The 19,407-nt window shown below is 38.5% G+C and overlaps 1 protein-coding gene across 1 annotated transcript; it reads left to right on the top strand.

Moving 5' to 3' along the window:
• The first annotated feature begins 10,130 nt into the window (after positions 1–10,130).
• Positions 10,131–15,838, top strand: LOC108975087 (protein kinase C, eye isozyme). The gene is made up of 13 exons (XM_018943356.1): positions 10,131–10,487; positions 10,680–10,711; positions 10,852–11,046; positions 11,132–11,260; positions 11,376–11,532; positions 13,961–14,078; positions 14,143–14,253; positions 14,309–14,614; positions 14,672–14,763; positions 14,822–15,023; positions 15,094–15,282; positions 15,347–15,487; positions 15,551–15,838. The coding sequence occupies exons 1-13, from the start codon at positions 10,258–10,260 to the stop codon at positions 15,701–15,703; spliced, it is 2,055 nt and encodes a 684-aa protein (XP_018798901.1). The 5' UTR covers positions 10,131–10,257; the 3' UTR covers positions 15,704–15,838.
• Positions 15,839–19,407: the final 3,569 nt, after the last annotated feature.

The raw sequence follows: 19,407 nt of genomic DNA, 5'->3' as shown, positions 1-19,407 counted from the left end.
GCAAAAACGCGGTAGGGAGATATTTGAGAACCTTAGGCCCATCTTCCCGATTTTGTTGATCACTGTGCTAACAACGAAGCTGAAATAGTGTTTCAGCAGGTTGGAGACCCGAAGCACATTGCAAAAGTCGTGCAGACATTTGCAGTTGATTAAGTGGCCAGTTCAAAGCTTTGACCTCAACTCAGTTGCAAATTTGTGGTCAATCGTTAACAGACGATTGTTGCAGTATCAATCAGTGCCATGAAGCCTCGAAAATCATTTGGTCTATTATAGAATGAAATATTTTGAATATTTATAWGCAAAACATAAGAAAATGAATAAAACAAAATTATTATATATTTTGCGAGGAATATATTTTTAAGAAAAAATGTAAAGCTTGCTTTACCCTTATTCTAATAAGWTAACCATTATTTTAATAAAAAATTGCTTTAAATTTTTTGTATTTTCAAACTCTAGAAATAAAAACAGACAACATTTGTATTAAATTTTTTTTTTCTATATCGTGCTCAGACTAGTTGACTAGTTCATATCTGGTCAATCAATTTTATTTTGGATCATTTTTTGCTAAATTTAATATTGATGAAAGCTAAGTATTAATAAACAATATATTTAATAGAAGAAACATTTTACTAGGCTACATATAAAATAATCTCCCCAAATTATTGCTTCAAATAACAAACNATAAAATAATCTCCCCAAATTATTGCTTCAAATAACAAACAAAAAAAAAAAAAAAGGGTATTATTTATTTCAATGTAACACATATGAAAATCACTTATTAGTATATTGTCACCTGAAAAGCGTATCATAAAAAATATAGAAATCGAGTTTTTTATCGCTTGCGATTCACTACAACATATTTATATATAATATCGTAAAATTTCAAGCTTTCACTCTCAGATATAACCAATATATAACCAATATATAACCAATAAATAACAAATTAATAACCAATACATAACCATTTTATAACCAAAACCCCAATTTTCTTTCAATATGAGTGGTTTCAGTATATCGTTTTTTTTCACCACTAAACCAATGAAAACTGCTGTGTCGTTATTTTGCATTTTAAGTGACGTTATATACATTTACCCCTTCGTCAAAAAACGTAACACCAGCCTCGTGTCAACCTCATATTACRTCTTCCAGTGCGTTCCCATTACTACGTATTAGTATAAGTATGTGCGCTCGAGCATCTGCCGCTCTGACATAGCAAACACTGTTCGTGAGACCATTATCAACAACCTGCACAAACTCGCTATATACATACATAGTACATATATTATTATGTATGTATTCATGTACATTTTGTATGTGTGTGCCTGCAGCTTTTYTGTTCTTGTTATTTTCGTTGAATGCCATTAAACTGTGCTTACATTGAAACAATGACGTAAATGCTGCCCCACAACAAGATGTGTCGTGGCGTTTGCTAAAATTACAACAGCAGCAACAAATACTACATACATATAGCAACATTGTATGCAACAAAAAAACCAAATAAAACGGCACAGGACAGCATAATTGTGTTCGTTAACATGAAATCGCTCGCGTGAGCGCTAAGAGCTGAGAGGAGAGCGACGCTAAGGTGTTTGTTGGCGTTATTTAATACTCTTTTGTATCCTCGKAAATGATAATGGGTTTTCGTTTTTTTTTCATATATTCAATTACAAAATGCATTTATGTTAAATATCGGGTCATCGAATCATCTTGATATTATCGTTGACTATTTGTGGTGTATTTATTCGAACTATTTTGTATAGAACGAGTAGTTAGAGAAGCTACATGACGTTTAAGCAGTCAAGAAGCTCTTGTAGACATTGTTGTTATTGTAATATTAAATCTGAAAATTACAAAGTATTCGGTGTCAATGCAAGTATTTATACAAATGAAATTTAAAAATTCTCGTCGTCTCGTATTAAGGCAGCTCTTTCACACGGATAATTTCGTAAAGATTTGAAACTTTGTATTCGAAAWCTCTTTGGCAAAACTAATATATTAATGTAGATCTCGATAAATTATTACCTTATATCAATAATCAATAGCGACTCATCAATAATGTACAAACTGTAGCKTGGTATTGTATTCCTTGCAACAAAATGTTCCAGTCACTAATCGGCCACTACGGAGAAATGAATAACGAAACATTGTTAGCGACATACAGAGCAATCGGCTGGCCGGTCATGAACAACGCTGCACCGATATGCTCGCCTGGATATAGTGAGACGCTGACGAAGAAGCTTTAAAAGTGTCAGAATATTGCATTTCCTAAGAAATACAATGCACCCTCTAAATCGAAGACAGCAGGTCCGTTCATGATTACGACGACGACATTGAAAGGTGAGTCGACCAGGCAAAGACTGTAATAAGCTTTAGTCACCAATCACAGTGGAGCCTACTCAACACCTTCACTTATTTCATTCCAGTAAATGGCGTACTACCAGTCATACCACTCACCAGAGTTTGAGTTGCTCTGTGAATCTAGTTCGAACCTTGCACTTGCATAACRTCATGCCAAGTTCTTACTTGTTCCGAATTAACCCTAATATACCAAGTATTTGTCTAGCGAGTAATGAATTCTTACAAGACTCCAGTTAGCTCCTTGCATCCCCAAAAACATCACTCCTCTAACAACATTTTACTTATGGTCCGAACCAGTCGAAACAGCACGTTTTCTGGSRCTTYTTCTTCATTATTGGCATACACACTTCTTACGCGGTTATAGCCGAGCTTAATCCTGCTGTTTGGCGCCAATTGGAGATTCCAAGTGTAACCAGGTAATTTTTCACCTAGGCTGTTCTTTCTGCTTCCCCGACGATGTAGTGTTTTCGTTAATCCATCGCATGCAGTATTCGCAGTGGCCAATGTGCAAAGGACCATAAATCTTCCGCTGAACCTTCCTCTCGAAAACTCCTAACGTCGACGCAACAGATGTTGTAATCGTCCATGCCTCTGCACCATACAGTAGAACGGGAATAATGAGCGACTTATAAAGTTTTGTTTTTGTTCGTCGAGAGAGGACTACCCTCCACAATTACCTAYTTATTCCGAAGTACCACCTGTTGACAAGAGATATTCTCCGTTGGATTTCGAAGCTGACATTTTTGTCAATAGTCAACAGTGRCGTGGGAGCAAAATCGTGATTGCGACGACTGTTTGTTTGATRACTGGAGATAATTCGTATTGGCTTCGTTTACTGTCATACCCGTTTCATTTTCTTATCCATGGAGAAAGCAGTCGTTGAAGCCAATGATATCAATATCATCGGCATACGACAGCTGTTGAAAACTCGTGCTGTCGAAAGCAGCTTTGAAATCAACGAAGAGGTGATGTGTGTCGTTTCTCCTTTCACGGGTCTTTTGGTGGGTTGTTGATTTCCCAGGTCTAAAGCCACACTAACAAGGTCCAATCAATGCRCTCGATAGAACTTTATATGCGATGGGAAGGAGGTACGTTTTCGTCCGACCATATTCTACAGAGAAGCTGATGCATGCTCCTTATCAGTTCTTTGCGCCGTATTTGAATGCTCGGCCCGCAATCTAATATGGTTTCACTGCCATTCAGCAGGCYGGCTAAGTGTTTCCTCCATTATTTCAGTATGTTCTGGGCATCAGCCACTAGATCACCTCTGAGGCTTTACAAAAGTATGCTCCGTTCTTGACTCCGTCTCTTGATCACGGAATTTTTTCGTAMMATTTTCGAGCATTATCCATGTYGGCTAGCTTGTCAAAGTCTTTATASTCACGTAGGCCTACTGTTRGATAATATCGATGAYAACAAACTCGAAACTTACCACTCAAGCCACTGGTAGTCAGCCATTAGCTTTGCACTTTATGTAAGACKTTATTCACTGATCTTGCTTGTAAAAAACCTGAAACTTTTACAAGCGTTTTTATAAGTATGTGCGTTTAATTTCTTAAGCAGATCTCTCATATGGCACTTAAATTTTATATGTACATTAAAATATGCCACACAATAGCAATTATTACAACAAGAAATCCAACAACAATGAAAATATCGAATAGTTCACTCTAAGCAATTTCAGCGGCTGTCTAAGTAATACGTTAGGCAAAAGCACGCATTCTAACACAAACACACCTACCTCTAAACTCAGTCCTACATTATACATACATACAAATGAGTTTTTGCAATACGCGTTGTAAAATTTAAGGTTGTTGGTCGCTTGCAACAACAGCCGCGGCATAAGCATTTGTCTTGTTGCGAAATAGAAAGTGCGCCTAGCCTTGTGAAGCGTATACACCCATGTACTTGCGGTCGTATATAGCCATATACCACATATACATTTGGCAGCCTACGTACACTAGAGTGGGTCGGTTTACAGGCGCCAAAAAAGTGGAAAAATCGCGTATACGGGAAAAGTTCTACGGATCACTCTGAACAATTTTGCCGAAAAAGCTATCTATCCGAAAATGGTTTCAAGTCAGTCATTTTTCAGGCGAAGTCTTTCAGGAATTACAAAAATTAGTTCTTTAGCTTTGATTTTTTGCGAGTGAGGGTAATCGGTGATTTTAAAGCTTTTTTTGAGAGCGTCCATCGTACCCACCGTTCTAACACTATTGGGAGCGCTTCGGGCATCTTAAGTCGCCAGCAACACTATTCTGTTGTATTTATGCCATCTTTGCTGTGCGGTTTCTACTCTTTCCATGACACATTTTATTGCTCTTAGAGTTTATCTGCCAGATCTAAAGCCATGTTGTTTAGGGGAAAGTACTCCACATTCGTTGATAGCCACTTCGAGTCTGGGTTTAAGTGGTCTTTCATATAGCTTTCCCGCTGTGTCAAGCATGCATAGTGAACGGTACACTGATGGCAAGTAGAAATCCCCATTCTGTTTTGATTAGCACCAGCAGTTGCTTTTTCCAGGGTTCAGGGCGTATTCCCGCTTCGAGGCAAGCGATGTATATGTTTAGTAATAGTGCAGCGATTATTTTCGGCATTTCTGCTGCGATCCTGTCCGGGCCAGCCTCACTAGTGGCTAGTTGCAGCTTTTCGAGGGTAAACTGGGGAATTTGCGGAGATCTTAGAGTGTGTTCTGGATCAATAGCCCTGTATTCGTAAGTGGGGAAGAGTGCGTTTACGATGTGATCCATTTTGGCAGCGTTTAAGTCAGGTGGCTTTGCGCGACCGCTGAGTTTCTGCATTACAATTTTGTACCAAAGGCCCTAGGGGTTTTGCTGATACTCTCGCGTACTTCGTTCAATTTTTTTTTTGCTACCGTCGGTGACTTGTATCACCTYCTTCTTTGCTTTTTTGTATTGCGACTTCTTGGATCTCGTGTGGGATCTGCGAAGGTGGAAGCATATGCGTCCTCTTTGGGTATTTTCAATTCTCCAGCAAACTGCTGCTTTATTTTTGCAGTGGGAAGCCTTTTATATTGATTTTTGACAGACTCTTGTTATATTAAATTGTGTGCTCGACAAATTTTCTTGCAATTATGGTGGAGCCGCTACATGGCTTCTGGTTGTCTATTACTCATATTAATTTCGAAGTATTTAGTTTCGGATTGTTTCACTTTCGTATTTTTCCTGTGCTGGTAACCGTTTGTTCCGGTGTCGATTGAGAAAGAAACATACTGATGATCCATACAACATTTACCGCAAACACGATTTTATAGAAAGAAAAAAAAAAAAAAAAATCAACCCGCTCTAATGTGCATTCATTGCATTGAAATCACGCTTGTACTTGCCGCGTACTTGTGTGTATGTGTGCAAAAGGCATTACCGTGCAACCATTAATGCTTTTTAGTCATTTCTTTGCTTGCCGCTTTTTACCGTTACATGGTTCTACGCGTCAACTCGTCGTATTGACGGCTACAGCTATCCGATATATTTGACTGGCAGAATTTCGGTTGCATTTTTACACAATTCACACACACAACATCTAAACAAATAACGGTACCATGCTGATATGCTCGCCTGTTTGCAGTCGCTTTTCATTCTAACGGTATGTGCTGGTGCACCGTTGCGTTGGAGCGTCATTCGCATTTGGCGACGTCACGAAAGCAGTGTCCTTTCTTTGCTGCTGTGTATCCTCGAAAGGGTTGTTGTCCTTATTTCACGTCAATTCGTTTATTATTTTTGCTGTTGTTGTAATTTACGTACTTCCCCATAAATGTTGGCGCTCTTAGCGACTACTGATTGCGATTTCTTTCTCGCTGTGCTTATGCTTTCGCAATTCAATTGCTTCGTCGCTATTTTTAGAATGCTCCGTTTTGTTTTTGTTGTTGTTTTTTGATGGTTATGGTTTGCGCAAAAAACGCTATCAAATTTCACTTGGCAACTTGCTATGTTGGCGAACAGTATATATGTATATACATAGAAATGTGTATATGTACACTTTTAGTTGGGGGTCTGTTTAGCTGTATGTGTGAATATGTAAGTGTATATGTTCTTCAGAGTATGTGTGTTAACAATTTATCAAATTTTTTGCTGTATTTTCTTTCAAATTTAATAGGTGTCCTACTTTTGGTTAGTTTTAGCTACTTCCATTTAAAAAACGTTTAAGTTTTAGACGGACAAATGCCCTTGAATGATCTCAAGCATTATGTATCACGCTTCAACTTCTTCTTCACTCATTTGTAACTGAATTAATCACATATAGGGTTAGCATCTCCAGTACGAATTATTTTGTAGATGATATTTCTCGGTGCTAAATAAGTTAGGTTAGGTCGTGGGTATTGACTTTGCCAAGCAAAAGTAGTTCGGAGCACGTCTTACGATTCACTTTGGACCATAAGAAAATAGTAGTCGCCTAATTTCTGGTTAGTGACTGGTCAGCGCCTGCCAAGCTCAATTGACTTTGACGAATATCTTAAATAATAAATTAAAAGGAGCTTCCTTATCTTTCCTTACACACTGGCAAGCACTATGTAGGACAAGCTTTAAAAGTTATTCTTCTCAAGATTATAAAAACTGGTTTTAAGCTCGAAACCATTACAATATATAATTCGTATAGGAGTGAATTTACTCAGCCGCAGAGAAGTGCGTTTATTTTAAGTGTAATCGGCGCACTTCCTTCTAGCAGATGAAAAGTGATTTAGTAATTGAAGCCTAGATCATACTTAAATTATGGAGGAAATATTTCTCTAACGTTCTGAACGGCAGTGAAACCATAAGCCGATTCCCAAATCGATGACGATAAAGCAGACCTTTTGATAGTTCGAAAAGGAGCTGATTTAATGTCGCTATGTCTGAATTTTTTTTCAGACTAATTCAAGCTGCAGAGCTGAATCGAGCAGGTCCATGAGAGTGTACTGCTACTGGCGTTTGCTGATGATATTGATATCAATATCCGCGCTGTTTGTTCTCCTTTCTCCAGGTTGGACAAAGAATACTTGTTGTCTGGTAGTGAACGAGGGTAAGGCAAAATAACCTGCTTCAACGTTACTGTTGACAGTCATAACTACGAAGTCGTAGATAATTTCATATATCTTGGAACCAGTATTACCAACAACAACAATGTCAGCCTCGAAATCCAACATAGAATAACTGTTGCCAACAGGTGCTACTTCGAACTGAGTTGACAATTGAGAAGTAAAGTTTTCTCTCGACGAACAGGAACCAAACTCTATAAGTAAGTTATTGTTCCCGTCCTGCTGTGTGGTGCAGAGGCATAGACAATGATGAAGTTGACATTCCTAACAACAGCCTCAGTATATGTAAGTATTGATAAATATAAGACAATTGGTGTAGATGCAGATACAGCAGCGKGGCGAGATAATTCGGACTTCCATTAACAACAGAAATAGAAACAGGAGAAGCAGCAACATTTAACACGGAAATATTTGTATCATTAACAGTGGGAGAGCAGATATGGCGGGAAAGAATGCTTCCGATAAACTGGATGCAGAAACAGCGACGTTAGAAGGAGAAGCATTTGTACTAACAGTAGTGGCACTAGAGAGGTGGAGTTGACAGCAGATGAAGAGGTTGAGAAAGCATACGATACTGACGCATAGAATTGCCGTTGTCATCATTGCATTCATCTTTGACTTCAAATCGTTAAGCTTTACGAATAAGGAATTTTTATTATCATATAGTTGTTAGATTAAAGAGAGCGCTTTCGAGTTTTCACTTATCAGTAAAGTAACTTCGGCAATGTGAGGATTTCGCAACAAATTTACCTTTTTAAAATAATAATACTCTAACAAAAGTTTCGTTGACTCCTTATGTGACTGATCAGCACTTTGTGGGTACAAATTTACAGTGGAAGTACTGAGAGGCTGAGCATTGCGCACTGTTGGCAACGCAGCCGGCGAATAAGTTGAATTTCTCCGAACAATAGCACACATTTCTTTATAAAATGTCTTTTTACATTTAACCAAACAATCTACATTAGCCTTAGACTTGGCACGATACACTCTTAGACCACAAATAGATGGCATAAAAAAAAAAAATAGAATTTGATAGAATTTGAAGGAGTGAGAAAAAATAAACGTGCCCACGGACTGGGACAACTGAGATGCATAGCAGTGATCAAAAACACTCGTCAAAATGTAAATTTGGTAGAACAATGTCACACGGATACATATCCAGTTTTAGCGAAACCTAAATTCAGACAGCAAGTCCATGGTTCTTGCTACTTCTCAGATCATGTTTGATGCTTTCAGTATGTTAAGGCCTGTGCTACAGAAAATCTTTAACCACAAACTCACAATAATAAAGTCCATTAAGTRTGTCAAAGGAGTGCTCAAATATCGGTTACTGTCACCTATTCTTTATTCGTGTTATCTTCACTTTAGAGTTATGCCGTTTCTTAATTAACATGTGATCATTTATGAGTCATCTGTAAACTGTAAACGTTTATTGTGGGATACAACGGATAATAACAAAAGCTCCATATCGTATGTGTGGATTTGCGAAAATCCATATGTTATCAGAAGTTTATTAAATGAACGATTGACAAAGTTGCGACGAAGCTCAAGTCCATATCAGCAATGCAAAATCATATACCTACTAATAAGAAAAAATGTTAACTTCGGTTGAATTGCAGCTAAATACCCTTCACAGGTGCATTTCTGTTAGTAACTAAGTGTTCAGTTTGTACGGAAGCTATATGCTATAGTAATCCGATCTGAAATATTTTTTCGAATATTATATTATTACCTTAGGCAGTAATCCATGCCAAATTTCGTGAAGATACCACATCAAATGCGAAAGTTTTCCATACAAGAACTTGATTCCGATCGTTCGGTTTGTATGGCAGCTGTGTGCTATAGTGAGCCGATCTGAATAATTTCTTCTGATATTACATTATTTGTATAAAAAATCACTCATACCCAATTTCGTGAAGATATATCGTCAAATGAGGAAGTTTCCCATGCAAGCATTTGATTCCGATCGTTCAGTTTGCATGGCAGCTATATGCTATAGTAATCCGATCTGAATAATTTCCTTGAATGCTACATTGTTGCCTCAAAAAATAATCTATGCAAAATTCCATGAATATATCTTCTCAAATGTGAAAGTTTTCCATACAAGAACTTGATTCCGATCGTTCAGTTTGTATGGCAGCTATATGTTATAGTGGTCCGATATCGGCAGTTCCGACAAATAAGCAGCCTCTTAAAGAGAAAATTACGTCTGAAAATTTTTAAAACGATATCTTAAAAACTTAGGGTACAGTTCGTATATATACAGACAGACAGACAGACAGACAGACAGACAGACAGACGGAAATGGCTAAATCGACTCAGCTCGACGTACTGATCGTTTATATATATATACTTTATAGGGTCTCCGACCCTTCCTTCTGGGTGTTACAAACTTCATGACAAACTTAATGTACCCTGTTCAGGGTATAATTATGTTTAATGTAATATAGCACATATGTACATGTTTCTTAACTCTTGGTTTCACTTAGCACCACTTTGATTCAGTCTGTCGTTTTTTATCAGCAGCTTCGACACGTGGATGAAGAACCTTTCGTCCACACGGCCAACGACTTGGAATGTCAGTAACCTGATTAACGCCTTAAAGCTAGCGCGGCTACATAAGGTAAAGCATTAACTGCATTCAACCTTCGCGCATACAAAACACACTTCTAGGGCTTCCATATGTCATAGGGCAAATAGATATTGAAATTTTTCCAACCAACAGCGCTTTCAGTTGCCATTGGCGACTTGACGTGTAAAGTGTGCGCCCACAAAACTAAATTTACCAGAGAGAATAGAGCAAACTAAGTTAAATTAAATGAATTAGTTAGGCAAGGACCAACAGGAACGTAGACAAGGTAGACAAAATGGCAGCTGCAGCACCGGCCGCAGCCGCTGCAGCACCAGCTGGAGCAGCGGCAGCTGGCGTGAATATTGCCGAAATCGCTGGCGAGGCGAATGTGATGAACTACATGAAGAATCGCTTGCGTAAGGGCGCGATGAAACGGAAGGGACTCATGATAATAAATGGACATAAATTCGCGGTGCGCTTCTTCAAGCAACCGACCTATTGTGGGCACTGTAAGGACTTTATTTGGTAGGTAGAATATATGTGTCTAAAATATGCAAAGCCATCGATAGTGAAGCACATGTTAAGGCGCTTAGCAATTAGCGCTTGTTACAACATTGCGCGTCGCTAATTGAATTAGTTGCTGAGGCTTTTCGTTTGCTTGAAAAAAGTCTCAAATTTACTTGCTCTAATTCTCATATTTTCTCGTGTCCTTTTCAGGGGCTTCGGCAAGCAGGGCTATCAGTGTGAAGGTGAGTTGCTCGTAGGCCAAAAATTATTTAAAACATAAATTTAAACTTTTGCCTCAATCTCAATTTCAAAATGCCACACAAAATGTGTAAACACTTGCTTCGCGCAATGCTGCGTGCTTTTACGCTTCGCGCCGCGTCAGATTGTCGCTTCAATATTCATCAGAAATGCTGCAATTTTGTGGTTTTTAAATGTCCCGGCAAGGAGACCGACATTGATGCGGATTGCTCGAAAGTGAAGCATAAATGGGAATCGACCACATACACGACGCCGACATTTTGCGATGATTGCGGCATGCTGCTGCATGGTGTCGCCCATCAGGGCGTCAAGTGCGATAGTAAGTGCGCAAACCAATCACCATTAGTCACACACTCACTTTTCTTTTTCATATTTTTTTGCCTTGGCTGTTGCCTGAACCGCAGATTGCAACTTGAATGTGCATCACACTTGCAAGGACAAGATGCCGCCGCTTTGTGGCGCTGACATTAATGAACTGCGCGGCAAATGTTTGTTGTATGTTGAGCTCAAGGGCAACACGTTGCTGGTGGAGAGTGAGTCAATGGCGATTTTTAATTTCGGTTATCATTTTTATGCTGCCTTTGTGCTGCTATCCTTATGCTTTCGCTTATTTTGTGTGACATTTCTTCTCATTTATCTAATTCACAGTCAAGGAAGCCACCAATTTGATACCTATGGATACCAATGGCCTAAGTGATCCCTATATTGCTATTGCTCTGCATCCAGATCGTAGCGGTAAAACAAAGAAGAAGACTAAAACTATACAGAAATGCTTGAGCCCGGTGTATAACGAGAAATTCACTTTGTAAGTACAGGCATTGAATATCTTAAAGAAAGAAAATAAAAAAAACTTTGCAATTGAGAGGTCAGTATGCTGAGCTTTAAAGTTCATGGSTATAAGCTTTAGAGCTTTTTAGCAGCAGTTTGAGCTTTTAAAGGAACAAACTATCATCAATTTTATATTAAATTATTGAGCTTTCATACGTTTAAATCTTTGATTACTAAAAGTAAGTTTAGACGTTTTTGCGGTAAAAGCTCATGGCTATAAACTTTAGAACTTTATTAGCGGAAGTTTGAGATTTTATATATATAAACTTGCATAAAAATTAAATACTGGAGCTTATATTCAGCTTTCATACTTTAAGAGCTTTTGTTGATTAGATTATTAGYTTTAGAGCTTAATTGGCAAAAGTTCGAGCTTTTAAAGTTACAATTTTTCATACATAYTTTATATAAAATTTTTGATCTTATGTTGAGCTTTTTAAATTTTAGAGCTTTTATTCACTAGACTATAAGCTTTAGAGCTTCTTCCAAAGCTTCTGTCAAAGGTTGAGCTTTTAAAGATACAAACTTTCATAAAAATTAAACAATTGAGCTTATATTGAGCTTTCATATTTTGCTTCATTAGAAAGTCAGTTTAGGCCTTTTTGCGGAAAACACAATTTAATATCGTGGAGTCATGACACATTTTAGTCTTGATTTAAGATATAGGTCACGTTTATCTATATTTCGAATAGAATGCAGTTGTATTGAGATTTGAAATGTTATGTTACAGAAAGCTTATATTCATATAAGCAGTTAAGCTGCAAGCTTTTAGCTTTTTAAAACATATTCACTTATGTGTAACTTTTTATATTTAAATACCAGCTAAAAGCTTTATTGAAAAAGCTCTAAGGACGGCCAATTCATGGAAAGTATACCTCACAGRGAATAAAGTGAAGTTATTTGTGCGATTGAAGTTGTAAACAATATTTTAAGCTTTCGCTTTCAAAGTGCTGTGTACTATATACTCTATATTTTTTTCCATAGTAGGGAGACAGCACGACAGCCGGAGTGCGTATCTTTGAACGTATTACCAACTCAAGACCCTCGCACGGAACCATCAGACAATGTATTACTTCGTACGACTGACACGCCATTTCACTTCTCCTCTATTTCACGGACGGACTGACGCCTCTTCTGCTGTAACTGCCTTAATTTAGTCAAGATGGACGTTGATGCTTCGCGAAAAGCTTTCCACTTATCAGAAGACTGACACAGAAGTGCAGTAAAATTTTCCACCGTTAAATTACCACCTAGTGCAGTTTCTAACTTTTCTTTTGTGTTTAGAAACCGAGGACTATGGAAAAAACGTGTTCAGAGTCTTCTAATGACTTCATAGTCATCGAACAATACGGACTGAGGTCGTTTTGAAATGTATATAGATTGCCTCTGAAGCACCCATGTACGCTTAATATTTRGGTCAGGTGGAAATCCAGGTCCCCAAGTTGTCTAGTTATCTACGTCAGKTATAAATCTGTGGATCCACCATTCTATGCCTGAGGTTTGTTACCGTTGCTGCCATATAATTATGCTTTTCTTTCTCTCATCTCTTTGTTTGATTTCTATAATTGGCGCTGATAGCTGAACTCGTCTTCGTACTTCAGCTGCTTCTCTATATACACTTCGGAAAGCGCTTGTTACTCTTATTGTTGTGAGTCTATGCACCACATATAATGTTCTGACATACACTTTTGTGTCTAGTGCCTGTATCCATACTGGAGCAGMATATAGTGTTAMTGAGCCCATAGCTTTTGCGATTAGAASTCWAYGGCTGGAGCTCGCACAGCTTCTTTYTGATAGTCCGTCGGCTTAGATTGTAAACTCCAAGCGGTTTTTCGTTATGTTATCATACACTTTGCCTATTTTGTCGAACATACAAAGAGGTAAATAGGATGAAGGTTCTTTAGTGTTGGGATTAAAATCATCTCATATCAAATCTTTTATATATACGTATTACATTTTAGCGAGAAGAGTGTGCTTTGAAATTAGGGCTACCTTTAGACCTCTGTTTGTGATTCAGCACCTTCGTTTCGTCGCTTAACGCTAGAAATCGGGATGTGCGTCGGAAATAATGCCTCGACGGCTTTCTTCACGAGCGGAGGGCATTCGGGTTGCTAACACTTATTTTAAAATTTTGACATACAGATTATATAGAGTTGCATTGAACGCCTGTGAATGGGAAAGTTTCGAAAATATTATGTGCCGATTTTTCGAAAATTCAACTATGTATAATAATAGAAAGAGAATCTCAAATTAATCAAAATACTCAATTGTGCTTTGCAAWAGCACATTTAACGAAATATTCACAGTTTCACCGAATCAGCTTTTTCCGAAAGCCTTATTTTAGACAGTCTCTAAGTTGCTTATTAGTTGAAGGCTACTTCTTTGCATCTTATCTTATAACATTTCAGTGACCTAACGCCGCAAGACCGCGACAAGCGTTTACTGATCGAGGTTTGGGATTGGGATCGTACCTCGCGTAACGATTTTATGGGTTCGTTCTCATTTAGTTTAGAGGAGATACAAAAGGTAATAATTGTTAAGCACCAAAAATGTCGAAAAATATACTGGATGTCTTTACCCACTTATTCAGGAACCCATCGATGGCTGGTACAAGTTTCTCTCGCAGGTTGAAGGCGAATGCTATAATATACCTTGCTCGGATCCGATCAACGATATAGCGCGTTTGCGCGACGAAGTGCGGGTGAGTATACGAGTAAATGAAGACTGTATACATGCTTTACGACTTCTATACGCAGACGGATAAAAAATCGGACAACAAGCGTCGCATGGACAACAAGGACATGCCACACAACATGAGCAAACGTGATATGATACGTGCAGCAGACTTTAATTTCATCAAAGTRCTCGGCAAGGGCTCGTTCGGTAAAGTGTTGCTGGCCGAACGACGTGGTACTGATGAACTCTATGCGGTGAAAGTGTTACGTAAAGATGTCATAATACAAACAGATGATATGGAATTGCCTATGACTGAGAAGCAGGTGTTGGCGCTCTCGGGTAAACCACCATTTTTGGTTTCACTACACTCGTGCTTTCAAACTATGGTAGGTGTGCTCGGRTTGTTCTGTGTGTTCTTGACAGTATGCGTTTTCTTGTTCAAGGATCGCTTGTTCTTCGTTATGGAGTATTGTAAAGGCGGTGATCTTATGTATCACATGCAGATCTATGGACGTTTCAAGGAATCCGTAGCTGTGTAATGGTTTTGAAGTATTTTTTTAATCAATGAAATTTTTATTTTAATCTTCATTTAGCTTCTATGCCACAGAAATTGCAATTGCTTTATTCTTTCTACACGAACACCATATAATCTATCGCGATCTCAAGCTGGATAATGTGCTGTTGGATGGTGAGGGCCACGTAAAGCTTGCCGACTTCGGTTTGAGTAAGGAGGGTATTGAAGAACGTGATTCTACCAGAACTTTCTGTGGTACGAATGTCTACATGGCGCCTGAGGTAAGAGCTAAGCATTTCACTTATGTTTATTTATCACTAATCTTATAGAATAACTGTACATTCATTTCAGATACTAAACTATGAACCCTATAATCACACCGTCGATTGGTGGTCTTTCGGTGTTTTGATTTACGAAATGTTGGCAGGCCAAAATCCCTTCGAGGGTGAGGATGAGGAAAACACGTTCAAAAATATCAAAGATAAGAAAGCAGTCTTTCCGAAACACTTCTCGCAAGAGGCTATGGATGTGCTAACAAGCGTGAGTACTTTTTACATAAAGACACTAGAAGAACTCTTTCACAGCAGTATCTTTTGCTTTCAAGTTTCTTGCTAAGAARCCAAACAATCGTTTGGGYGCCGGTCGCTATGCGCGCTCTGAGGTTACCACACATCCATTCTTTAGGAATATTGACTGGGAGAAGGCGGAAGCTAAGGAAATGGAGCCACCTATTGTGCCAAAAATTGTAAGCTATGTTTAAAGCTTAAATTTCGTTATCAATAACTGATAATATTTTGTTTTATATTAGAAACATCGCAAGGACATTTCGAATTTTGATAAAGCTTTCATAACTGAGAAAACTGACTTAACACCAACCGATAAATTATTTATGATGAATTTGGATCAGAACGACTTTATAGGATTCTCGTATATGAATCCCGAATTTATTACTATTATATAATATTTATAAACATCTACATATATGCTTATGTATTATGAAAATTTGAATGCTGATTGGAGACTGTAAAGGTAGCAAAGATGTTAAGGTATTAAAACTCTAATAAACACATATTCTAAAACAGCTCGCAAAAAGTTAGACCTTTTCACTTAATATTATATATCCCTACAAGTTTTTAATATAAAATTTTTGCTACAATATTTTAGTACTATACTTTGATCAGTTGTTGATTTTCMAGGYCTARGGYCACACTAATAAGGTCCMATGAGTTYGTTGATGGTGGGCTTTAACTTACACAATACACTTGATAGAATTTTATATGCGGTGTTGAGGAGGCTTATCCCACCRTAGTTGACGCAAATTGTATGATCTACGTTTTTTTGGAAAGCGGCAATTTATCTCGGGTTATCGGGTAATTGCTATTCGAACTTTTTCATGTTTGCACAATAGAACGTCCACTCCATCGTCATCGATGAGGGAATCGTGTACACCATCTGCTGGTGTTTCACTGCCATTCAGCAGGTTGGAGAAATGTTCACTCCATAATTTCAGTATGCTCTGGGCATCAGACACTAGATCACCTCTGATGGTTCTACAGGAGTATAGTTTGGTTTTGAAACCATTTGTTAGCCGCATCTTTTGTAGAATTTTCGAGTAGTCCACCTGTCAGTCCACTTGCTACGCTCTTCGWACTCACGCATTTCGGCCTCTTTCTTTTTCTGTCTGAAAATGCGTCTCGCTTTTTCGGTATAAAATCAGTGTTTAAGCAATTTTAAATTCGCCGCTACTGTGGCAGTTACGTAGAAGTTGCATTTCTATAAGCTTTAGGGCTTAGGGGAACATGATAACCGTTTCTGGCGCTTTCAAAGCTTTAAGCTTTTCAGTTATTCCTTAAACCCAACAAYTTAAATACAAATAACACTTCTACCATATGGTGGTATTGGAATTGAATCATTCACCACTGCAAAAGCTCGCTTTATTTTGCTGGAAAGCGTACAGGATTATATTGAAAGCTCAACTTGAAGTTCAATCTGAAGGTACTAAGCAATTTTGTGTGGAAAATTGATGAATTTAACGTGGAAATGGTTGAAAGCTTTGCATATGTACTCAAACATATATTTATAYATAATATATGTACAGTACAGGCTGGTGGTACAAGCTGCAATTCCATGGGCTTTACATTTTGCAGCAACACACGTCTGTGAGAGTATATTTGTATGTGTATATAACATATATATGACAAATATGTATATGCATACATGTGCCACATAAGGCATATAAGAATGCCTTAAACGTTACAAGTCGGCCATGCAAACCGCAACCGCATACGGCTTTGCTTGGTATCCTGTGCCTTAGTATGCAAATGCAATATCGATTTGTGGGTTTGTAAGTCAACTGGATAAATTGTTTCAGACAAAATGCGTTGTGGGTGCCGGCTTTAAGTGCCAAAGTCATCAGCTGGTGGTGAGCGTTGCAAAAAGAAAGAGTAAATTTTGCCGAAATGTCAATCGAAGGGCATAGCAACCGTTGAGGATTCTTTCGTGAGGTAGTGCAGAGCATTTGTGAGTATGTATGTATGTGCACATGCAAGTGGACTCGTCTATTATGACTGTCCCTTAGATACGCCACCTTGACTAGCTTTCAAATTGCAAAACTTTTGAAAGTTAAAGTTGCAAAAAGTTGCAGAATTGTAAATTGAAATTGATTGTTGATGGAAGTTTGGTGAAAAGTGTTTAATAATAAAGTAGAGAAGTCCGAAAACCACGAATAAACCTTAACAGAGTAAACTTGGCAAAATAGGAGGTGGAGCAATTCAAAGAATATGTAGCAAACATGAGTGTAAATGCAACTTCTCCTCCCGTGAATACACTGTGACAAAAAGGGAAATTGTAAATAAAACAAAACGCCTTCTAAATAATAACCACCAGATATAGTCCTTATGCTAACGATTTTTTAAGACCGCGAAACACTTTTTCTAAGCACTTTTTGGAATGACTGAAGCAGCTCATGACTTCTGGTCTTAGACCAACAATCTTCCGKGTATCCAAAGAACGTCCGTTTGAAGACGAGCTAAAGTGAAAAAGAGAAACACTCCATCCACAGGATTGTGCGTGGATGTACCTGGAATATCCAATCCATTAATTGGGGAGGGGACGCTGCCTAGCTGGTTGATGTCCTCGTAAAAATAAAGGCTGACATGAGTGCCGTCCAAAAAATGCGATGGACGGGAAAAGGACAGAGACGAGTAAGGCCTTGTGGTATTTCCAACAGCGACTCGGTGACTGAGTACTGTTGTTCACCCTTATGACGGAAGATAATGACTATGTGATCAAAGATGCCTCCTATGAGCACTTGGAGTACACCTGTGAGAGCTATTCTAGCATACTCTTGAAGAACTTCCAGAGGTGATCTAGTGACTGACACTCAGATCATATTAAAATTATGGAGGGAACTTGTATCCAGCCTACTAAATGGCAGTGAAAGCATAACACCAGGCAAAGGCGAACCCGATTCCGCAATCGATGACGATGGAGCAGAGATCCCATACCCGACCAGGAAGAAGTTCGATTAGCAATTACTCGCCTGAAGAACAACAAATCGGCAGGTGCCGATGGATTGTCGGCCGAGCTACTAAAACACGGCGGCGAAGAACTGATAAAGAGCATGCATTAGCTTCTTTGTAAAACATGATCCAAAACATGCCGTACGATTGGAATTTAAGTGTGCTCTGCCTGACCCACAAGATGGCAAACCCCGCAATCTGCGCCAACTATCGTGTGATAAGCCTCCTCAACATCGCAAATAATGTTCTATCGAGCGTATTGTGTGAAAGTATAAAGTTCACCAAACAAACCGATTGAACCTTATCAGTGTGGCATTAGTACTGGAAAGTCAACAACTGACCAGATATTCAACAAGTGCTGAATATTGGAAAAGACCAGTGAAAGGAAAATCAACACACACCACACTTCGTCGATTTGAAAGCTGCTTTTTACAGCACGAATAGGAGCTGCCTTGTCTGAATTTGCAGAGATGTCTGAATTTGGTATCCCCGCAAAACTAATACGGCTGCGTTAATTGTCGCTGAGCAACACCAAAAGCTCCGTTAGGATCTGAATAGACCTCTCCGAACCGTTTCATACCAAATTAGGTTACCGACAAGACGATATCGAAACGTGCGACGTCTGTACTCTTTTCGTTGAGAAAATAATTTGAACAGCAGATCAGAATCGAGAAGGTACAATCTTCTATAAGAGTGTAAAGCTGCTAGCGAAAGCCAATGACATTTTTATCACTATCCATATCAACCGCGCCGTAATTCTGTTTTCTTCACACTGGATAAGGAAGCGAAGTAAGTAGGTCCGGTAGCAAGACGAAATATCTCCTCTCATCATACAAACAGTCGTCGCACTCGCGTCTTGGCTCCCACGTCACTGTTGACAGTCATAACATTGAAGTCGTACATAATTTCGTTTATCTTGAAACTAGCATTACCATAAATAGTAACGTCAACCTCAAAATCAAATGTAGAAGATCTCTTGCCAACACATGCTACTTTGGACTGAGTGGGCAATTGAGAAGCAAAGTCCTCTCTAGACAAACAAAAACCAAAAAAAAAAAAAAAAAAATTTAATGGCTACCCATAGATGTACTGAATCACCCATATTTATTACTTAAGAACGAGCAACCCTGTCCACATTATGAAA

Source organism: Bactrocera latifrons, unplaced genomic scaffold (assembly GCF_001853355.1).
Source record: "Bactrocera latifrons isolate USDA-ARS-PBARC rearing strain unplaced genomic scaffold, ASM185335v1 scaffold_61, whole genome shotgun sequence".
NCBI lineage: Eukaryota > Metazoa > Arthropoda > Insecta > Diptera > Tephritidae > Bactrocera > Bactrocera latifrons.
The sequence above is the reverse complement of the archived record's forward strand: the minus strand, read 5'-3'. Positions and strand labels throughout refer to the sequence as shown.